This window comes from Nannobrachium achirus, assembly GCF_963921795.1.
Source record: "Nannobrachium achirus genome assembly, chromosome: 12".
NCBI classification, from domain to species: domain Eukaryota; kingdom Metazoa; phylum Chordata; class Actinopteri; order Myctophiformes; family Myctophidae; genus Nannobrachium; species Nannobrachium achirus.
The window spans coordinates 54,895,891-54,905,686 of record NC_137832.1 but is presented as its reverse complement, the minus strand read 5'-3'; the positions used below and the strand labels follow the sequence as shown (position 1 = coordinate 54,905,686).

The following is a 9,796-nucleotide window of genomic DNA, read 5'->3' as shown; positions in this document are numbered from 1 at the left end:
GGGACTGTCCTGTCTCCCTTCCTGTTCACGTTGTACACGTCAGACTTCAAATACCAGTAAGACTCCCTAATCGGGAGATAAGCGACCGTAGGTCGCTTATCTCCACAAATAGGGCAAAAAATTGTTTTTCCAAAATCTTCCTGGTCCATGTTGATGACATGAGTGTAGACATGCTGTGTAGTGATTTTCGTGATTTTAGGGCAAAATCTGTAGGAGCAGTGTCCAAAAATGTGTTTTTAAAAATCGGCCTGACTTCAACTCTGAGTCCTGTTTCATTCAGAAATATTCAGTTGATACAGCCATTGTGGCGTGTGTCAAGGGTAGGCATGAGGAGGAATGCAGGGACCTGACGAAGGTCTTCAGGGAAAGGAGTGAAAGGAACCATGGGCACATGCACACACAGACATTAAAGGGGGCTTGAGCCCCTGCCCATTTACCTGTCTGTAAAAAGTGCCCTCACCAGACCATGAACGTTTTGACTATGGTGAAAGAAATGCAAATGTCCCCCTTTCCATGTCATACCTGAAGGCAGCATTCAAGAGAATTGCCCAACTCCTGAACTTGAATGCAGCATCTTATGTTGAAAGAATTCCCATCTCTGTGTAGAAATCCATGCCGTTACGCCACATCTCCCGTATTGACTTGATTATGCTTAGTTCAGTGTGGGATCAAGCACCGAAAATAGCCTCTTCAGCCTGTCAGAGTCCAAGGGACAGCCATCGAGCAGGGAACAGTCATACAAATACCTGGGAGTTCACCTGGACGAGAAGCTGGACTAGCCTCTGAACACAGAGTAGGCTCTTCTTTTTGAGCAGGCTCTGGTCTTTTGATGTGTATAGCAGAATGTTGCACAGCACACGTTCTACCAGTCAGCAGTGGCAAGTGTCCTGTTCAGAGACACACAACAAGAAGCGGGCCATAATGACAACGTGAGGCATTCTCTCCACAGCATCCTGGAAGGCCAGAAAAGCAGGCACAAGGATCTGTTCTATGCATTGCCTTGCAATAATGAACGGTTAAAGAACACTTTTGTCCCAACCACTATTAGACTCTTTAATTGAATGGCCAGCCGCTAGGCCTATGAACTGGACTAATGATTTTGGTTTGAGTTATTTATGGGTCTATGCAATAACAAAAATTATATCCCCAGAGTTTGATTTGATTTGATTTATTCAGCAATATTTTTAAAACGGTACAAAAAGAAGCCCAAAAGGCTTATACAGTACGAGGCCTCTACCTATGTATGACAACACAATTTGAATGAACATGTATTGCAAAAAAACGAAAATTATATATAAAATCGATGAAAAAAAACTATTGTTATTACTCTCTTTTTGTTTTCTCCTTTGCATTCCAAAAAATAATTAAAAACTGTTAGAAAAGAAACACAATACCTGAATTATGCACACGCACACACAAACACACACAATTTTATTTTATGATTTGTTTATGTGCCCATAAGAGGGTACAAGTACAGGGACCCACATTTACAAGGTGTTGTAAAAAGTAATGTCAGCAAATCCCGCACAAATACACAAATACATCTCAGGCCTATACAGTAAGTAGCAATGAGTGTTTGCCATATTTGGTCACCAGATATGACTTGCACAAATTTTCACCGTCTTTCAAAAATAGCAGATCTACAGTACCAACTCAGCAGCGTGGCACTCGGTGCCGCGCTGTGAGCTTGTATATCTGCCATTTTTTTAAATATTTAAAGCATAAAATAATCATTCAAGTAATAATGCGTCATAATGCATTCCCGGTCTTAATGCGTTCATTATTTCCTTAATTCCCCTCTCCCCCGACACGCTTCCCCCCTCTTGTGGCAGGTCATTACATGTACGTGGACTCGGTGTACGCCAAGCGCTTCCAGGAGGTGGCCAAGCTGACGTCGCCCATGACCACCGTGCCCATGGCGGGCTGCCTGTCCTTCTACTACCAGCGGGACCAGGTGCGCGGCAGCATCTTCTCCCTGTTCACCAGGGACCTGCTGGGACACTACGAGGAGCTGTGGAGGCCCCCGGTCTACCACACGGCCAGCTGGACGCCCGTGGCCGTGGACATCAAGGCCCCGCACCCCCTGGAGGTTAGAGGCCGCCGTTGCAGTCAGAGTGTTGTGTTCTCGTGTGAATGTTTGGAGTTGCAGTGAGTCACCCTCTTATCATGATGGCATGTGTCGTTTTAGGTTATTCCGAAAACATGGAAAACTGAACCAAAACAAACATTCTACCACTTTTTGTGGTCACATGTTCAGATACTGGATTCTGATTGGCTTTAAACAGTGGTAAATCAGTCAACAACCTTGAGTTGGCTCATGGACCCCGCCCACTGTATAACTAAATAACCTTGCAAATTACAACTGTGTTTTCTTTCATTTATATGGTAGAAGTGGTAGAAAAGCAATTTACCATTGTTGTCACAACCCTGAAACAGTGGTAAATCAGCCAACAACCCACTCTCTCTCATGGTAAATGGCTTACCTATATTACCTAATCATTTCACCCAACACGTTTGTAACAATATATGACTATACTGACATTCAAATAACGGTCTGTCACTTATGTAACATAAGAGGATGAATTACTTTTTGCCAGTTTGTGTTTTGAGGCAATTGTAAACCTGGCAATTGCAAACCGTCATGAAGAGATGATTCACGCAAACATAATTGTCTTTAAAAAATGAGGAAGGCCATTAATTTAAGAAGGTGACGAGTGTTTCTCAAACCCTCTTTTTTTTTATAATTTTATTGAGGACCCCATAACTCTGAGACTGTAGCGTACATTTGGTTCCATTATGTACATTTACAGACCTATACAGGTTTATTTGGAACCCTACTTTGAGACCCACTGGTGTAGCAGAGTGTCAACAACATGCACAATGCCAGCACCCTGAATCTGTTTGACCAGAATAGAGCCTTCATTAGTAGGCTATACTCCTGGCCCCCACACTGTGGAATAATAGAGCCCTATTACGCCTCACCATTAATTAATCACTTATAAGCTCCATCTACAAGATGTAATCAAAACGATGGCTGAGCTTGACGTAACTTGGCTTCCCACACGGTGGGTGTTCCACCCGGACTGGCTTTGTCTTGTAAATGTCCATTAGAAGTGTTTACTCAACGGCTCCAGTTGAAATAGGTTACATAACGTGTGACATTTGGTTACATCTGTACAACACACTCTCTGAGTCACTAATGGATATAAACGACCACTGAAGATTTTACTGTGAAAGTGAGCTGAGAACATATGATCAGCAGCTTCAAGAAGAACCCAAAAGAAGGCTCCATTTCGAAGCTAGCCCCTTGGTTATAAAGCAACACGTTAGAGTAGTACTCGTGTAGTAGTGTGGGGGGCGCGGTGGCGCAGTCGTTAGAGCTGCTGACGCCTCACAGCTAGAAGTTCCTGGGTTCGATTCCCAGCCAGGTGACACTGGGGGCGTGTTCTCTCCAGTGGGATCAGCACCCACACCCTAGGTGGGGTTGGTGAACGGGCCTTTCTGTGTGTGGTGTTTGCATGTTCTCCCCGTGTCTCCTAGGTAGGTACCCTCACAAAACATGCAGTAATGCTGGTCTCTATAATGCTGGGGGCGCCTGATGGAGGGGAAAGGAACTGGTTGGAATGACGTGTTCCTTCCATGCGCTACGTCCAACCGAGGAAGCTCCCCCCAGTCAGGTGATAAGAAGCGGCCTGCTCAAACCTCATGCACTGAAGGAAGCATGAGCATAGTTCGGGGCTCTCGCCAGGTTGGCAGAGGGTGCACAGCGCCCAGGATTACAGCTTAGGCAATTGGCACTGGGTGAAAAATGGGTTACAAAATCCTGGGATAAGAATTCCTGTTCATTTTTTCCCCCGTGCAACGAGCAGAGTAACACGTTGGTTTTGCAACTCAAGTACTCTCAGCTACCTGGTAAAACTTTCAAAGAAATTATAAGAGTTATATTTTGTCGTTGTTGGGTGGAAACCTTGTACGTATGTACAAAACCGTTTGTTTTGTATTTATCATTTTAAAAATAATTTGAACTAGTGAAAACAGCCGATCTACAAGCACACAACGCCTCGCACTGCGAGGCATTGTGTGCTTGTAGATCTGCTGTTTTCACTACTTTTGTGCGCCGGCCTTGTATGATGTAGCAGGGCTTTGCTTTGCGAAGAAATCTACACATTTGAAACTTACAAGGAGATACAAGGTTTCTGCCCGACAGTGGCGATTTACTTTGTTGGCCACCCAGCCCACAAAATGGAACGAAGGCCGACATTTTATTTTTAATTTTTTCCTAATGGCCGGCCTGGTCCCAGGCCGGGAATGAACAGGCCGTTTGGGAGTTGTCCCGCTTTTCCCAATGGCCAGCACGTCCCTGCAAGGCACATGAGAAACGTGTCCAGGTGAGTGGGAGTCAGTGTGCATCAGTGGCATGTGGCAGACATTCAGAGAACTTAAGTCCCACACTTTTTGCGTGCTCTGCTGACAGGAACTGACAGAATGAAGGACGGTGCAGTGCAGGCTCACGGCAAACGGTCTTAAGAAATAATCCTCACTCACAGAAGACGATTTTAACGTATTTAATTCAACGCAGCATAGCACGAAGGCCTGCAGGAGCCGAAATGCATCCGTTCAGGAGTAGACTGCTGCTAAATTAAACAAGTTTAAAATCTCTTCGGTGATGTGAGTTGCAGATTGTTTGTTAGAGAGATCACAGAGAGAGAAGTCAGGCCTTTACAATGGGGAAGTATTCCAATTATTTAGTAGAGACGAATTCTAATGTTTCATTAATACTTGTTTGCTCGTGGCGTCAACATCCAAGATTCACAATGTGTGTTGTTAGATCAGATGTAAAAGTGCACATAGAATAAAGCCCTACTCTGTGGGCAAGTGCTGCCTGGCCTGCAAAACATTATGAGCTTGCAGATCTGCTGTTTTTGGCGCAGGACACCGGCGTGCAACTACTGTAAATATAAATCAGACTTTAGTAGCCTAGTGTTTGGAAGTAAACCCTGAGTTTTCTGTTAAGCGAAACCATCCAATCCTGTGTGTGAGTGCGTGCGTGCGTGCATACGAACAGTATGTGTGTGTGTGTGTGTGTGTGTGTGTGTGTGTGTGTGTGTGTGTGTGTGTGTGTGTACGTGTACACACTCTGCTGTCTTGGAGGTACTCCAGCTGTGGCACACACAAATTCCAGCAGCTTTTATTTATGTTGGTGACACACACACACACACACACACACACACACACACACACACACACACACACACACACACACACACACACACACACACACACACACACACACACTTTTCCATGCGTTTCCACTGGTTTCTCACATGAATAATATGGTTGCTTGGGACTCTCAGCAGCGTTTCCTTTACAGACTCCTCGTCTGCCAAAACAACCTCCCAGCATCCTCCCCCTGCCCCCCCCCCCCCACCTCCCCCCTACCTCCCTGCTGTCTGTCTGTGTGTCTGTCTTTCTGTCTGTGTGTCTGTCTGTCTGTCTGTCTGTCAGTCTGTCTGTCTGTCTGCGTGGAAGGAGCTGTTATATAATGCCGCCCACCTATGCCGGCCTTAATGAAGTCAGCGCACCACTCTGGAAAAGACAGCTTATAACAAGCTCCATGTTCCACTTGACTGACCCACATTCAAAGTTTACCTTCAACTTACGTGTGTGTGTGTGTGTGTGTGTGTGTGTGTGTGTGTGTGTGTGTGTGTGTGTGTGTGTGTGTGTGTGTGTGTGTGTGTGTGTGTGTGTGTGTGTGCGCGCGAGTTTCCCAGCGTTTGTGCGTGAGTGTGTGTTGTCATGCATGCATGTTGCAAGACACTACTGCTGTTACTGTAATGCTGTGAACAAAATCGGTTGTTTTATTAACGATGAAGCCTAAACACTTGGGCAAACATGGGCGTAATTTGACCTTAATTGGCTCTCACTAATGGTCATGGTGCGCGCGTGCGTGCGTGCGTGCGTGTGTGGAGACAGTAGAAAGTGAACCTTTTGGAAGTGGGTTGTATATGAGACCACAGTCTGGAAGAAACATTCCTTACCAAGGTGCTCAAGTACCAACGTCTTAAGGATGCTATTTAACAGCTTGGTTACAGATGTAAACAACCACTTGTGTTCATATTTGGAAGCCTCCGTAATGTCCCTAAATTAGTTCTGAGAGGCCTGCAGATTGCATGAATGCCCAATCCAAGACCTATTAAGGCATTGGCAACATTCTGATCAGTGTCTGTAATAACTGGCAGCAGCACATCATATGGAGGAGAAGATGCTTCCCGTATCTGTGATCCGTATCCTCAAACCTTGAGTTTCCCAAGTTTGTGCATCTACTGTGTTCAATAATTTCTTGCTAAAATGTGAACGCATATAAAGATGTTAAATAGCACTGTGTGTGTGTGTGTGTGTGTGTGTGTGTGTGTGTGTGTGTGTGTGTGTTTGTGTGTGTGTGTGTGTGTGTGTGTGTGTGTGTGTGTGTGTGTGTGTGTGTGTGTGTGTGTGTGTGTGTGTGTGTGTGTGTGTGTGTGTGTGTGTGTGTGTGTGTGTGTGTGTGTGTGTGTGTGTGTGTGCGCTTGCGTGCGTGTGTTTGTTGACAGGTGGTGTATGAGGTGGCGTTCAACAGCGCCAGCGGAGGATACGTAGCGGTGGATGACATCTCCTTCTCTCCAGAGTTCTGTCACTCAGAGACAGGTGAGTGACAGGTGTCACTCAGACACAGGTGAGAGGCGGCTGGATTATTCAGACATTACATGCACAACAAACTCAACTTAATTATAGCTGCATAATTACCAGATACTGATGTCATCAGAACAGACAAATAAGGGTGCATTCACACTAGGTGCTTTGACATAACGTACATTAAATGACCGTTTCCCATAAAAAATAAATAAGGTGACTGCTTAGCAGGGTGCTGGTCACTATAAACACTTTCAAATTATTTAAGACACTTTCAAGATTTTTCATAAATGTTCAAAAATGTACATCTGCTATTTCTGAGAATCACCGTTCTAAATCTAGAGTTGAAAAATGTATGTTGCTATACAGAAGATGCATTCCCGGTTTTAATGGGTTAAATATTCGGTAGAGTTCCAGTTCTACTGAAGCCTGTTCCATACAATCGTGCGCTACATGCTCCGCTCCCCTGCTTCTTATTTATTCATTTTGTTTTCAGCTGAAAAGGTGCCCGAGGCAGCCAGGCTTTCTTCTTCATAAAAGCTGCCTGTGTGGTTAAGCCCCAGTGGCCTACAGTATGTATCGGGCGGGGCAGGACTGATTTGTTCCTGACCTGATGTGTTTAGAGGCCAGGGTTGTGTTGTTTTGCCAGGTAACATTCCAGGGAGAAACTCTGTGAACTGGGCATGTGTTCTGTCAGTCAGTCAGTCAGTTGGTGTTACAGCAGGTGTTGCTACTGTGGTAGAGCCTAGATCAGTTGTTCCCAACCTTTTATTTCCTGGGTCAACGCTAGCCCTAGAATACAAAGCCATAGATCGGTCCTACCGGCGGCCGGTTAGCAGACTGATCGCCGCATTATTATGTCATCCATGCTACTTGTGTACTCACCCAATAATGAATTCCTAAGACTTGGAGTCAGATATTGTCCTCTAGTTTCATATCCGTTTGAAAGTTCTGGCAGAAAACGTGTGTTTAGTGAAATATCTCCACTTTTCCACGAGCTTCACACCTTGAGCCTTCAATCCATAGTTATTGGCCATTGAAGAATCCGCTGAATTCGGTGTAGAAAAAAAAAATCTGTCAGGAATCAGTCAATGAATGAGTTACTTTAGCATCATGTCAGTATCGTATCATGTCAGTATTATGATCAGTATCATGGTCAGTATTATGTCAGTATCATGTCAGTATCATGGTCAGTATCATGGTCAGTATCATGATCAGTATCATGGTCAGTATCATGGTCAGTATCATGTCAGTATCATGTCAGTATCATGGTCAGTATCATGGTCAGTATCATGTCAGTATCATGGTCAGTATCATGGTCAGTATCATGTCAGTATCAGGTCAGAATCAGGTCAGTATCATGGTCAGTATCATAATCAGTATCATGTCAGTATCATGGTCAGTATCGTGTCAGTATCGTGTCAGTATCGTGTCAGTATCATGTCAGTATCATGGTCAGTATCATGGGTTAGTATCATGGTCAGATCATGGTCAGTATCATGTCAGTATCATGGTCAGTATCATGTCAGTATCATGGTCAGTATCATGGTCAGTATCATGTCAGTATCATGGTCAGTATCATGTCAGTATCATGGTCAGTATCATGTCAGTATCATGGTCAGTATCATGGTCAGTATCATGTCAGTATCATGTCAGTATCATGGTCAGTATCATGGTCAGTATCATGTCAGTATCATGGTCAGTATCATGTCAGTATCATGGTCAGTATCATGGTCAGTATCATGGTCAGTATCATGTCAGTATCATGGTCAGTATCATGTCAGTATCATGGTCAGTATCATGGTCAGTATCATGTCAGTATCATGGTCAGTATCATGGTCAGTATCATGGTCAGTATCATGTCAGTATCATGGCCAGTATCATGGTCAGTATCATGTCAGTATCATGGTCAGTATCATGGTCAGTATCATGTCAGTATCATGGTCAGTATCATGGTCAGTATCATGGTGTGTGTGTTCTGTGTTCCACAGAGCCTACGGTGGACCCGTCGGTAGCAAACTGTGACTTTGAGGAGGGTCTGTGTCTCTACTACCAGGAGAGAGCGGAGAGCAAGGTGTGGAACAGGGTTTCTGTGAAACCCAACATCTACAGGATGGGAGACCACTCTACAGGGATAGGTGACCTTTCACCTTTCATGTTCACTCTTCAATTTTAGCTCAGTCATTCTTTTTCATGCCAAGGACCCCCAAATTCATATGTATTTAGCCGCAGACCCCATCTGTAAATGTTTTGTGCCAGGGACCCCCCAGATAGAATATGTATTAAAATGATTTTCAAATTTAGATGGAACCTCCCCGAGGACCATTGGGGGTCCCCAGTAGGGTTGCCACCCGTTCCGTATAATACGGAATCGTTCCGTATTGGACAATTAAAAGATGCGTTCCGTATTGAACCAATACGGAACGCGGTTTGTTCCGTATTTAACCAAATGCCCCATAAAGGTCTGTCACACAAACCTCAACACAGAATTTAACAATAATGAATGAAATAAAACACAGGAAAAGACAGCAAAAGGAGGGAGAGGCACGAAGGACCGCCTGTGAGGCGACTCGCAGTCGCTGTCTCCTCTCCTCTCTGCTCCCCTGTCTGCATATGCGCTGCATGTCGCTGTCAATCACCGTTGCCTAGTTACAGTCAGTGTGATCACTGCACACCGCGCGCTTTAAAAATGTCGTCTGAAGACAATACTCCACCGCCTCAAAAAAGGACAGACGCCTACAAAGGTACAGACGCGAGTGGGAAGAAACAAACCCGTGGCTTGACAGCGTCAGTGAAGGTTGCTTGCCAAGCGAGTAACCTAGCCTACAGTCAGTGTGTGGAGAAAAATAACATGCAGTTGCCAGGTCTGATAATATAAGCCATGTTGGGCTAGGTTGGATGAAATACCATGCAGTGTTGCCAAATCTGACTATTATAAGTATTTTGGGCTCTTATTTCTGTAAAGTTGCTCAGGTTTAGGCTAGTGAAGCCTATTCAGCCTAAAGTAAAAATGTTCAATGTTCATAAAATAGTCTATGCTCAGGTTTAGGCTAGTGAAGCCTATTCAGCCTAAAGTAAAACATGTTTAATCTTCGTTGCTAATAAAGCACTTTAAACTTTAAGTATATGA

General features: G+C 44.5%; 1 protein-coding gene across 1 annotated transcript in view; it reads left to right on the top strand.

Moving 5' to 3' along the window:
- The window catches only part of mamdc2a (MAM domain containing 2a), a gene marked incomplete at both ends in the record, with an annotated part of 73,246 nt that overhangs the window by 58,944 nt on the left and 4,506 nt on the right, over window positions 1-9,796 (top strand). Inside the window, 3 exons of the mRNA XM_080738770.1 lie at window positions 1,833-2,089; window positions 6,588-6,681; window positions 8,658-8,804. Coding sequence (XP_080594896.1) covers window positions 1,833-2,089; window positions 6,588-6,681; window positions 8,658-8,804 — 498 coding nt within the window. The remainder of the gene's footprint in view (window positions 1-1,832; window positions 2,090-6,587; window positions 6,682-8,657; window positions 8,805-9,796) is intronic.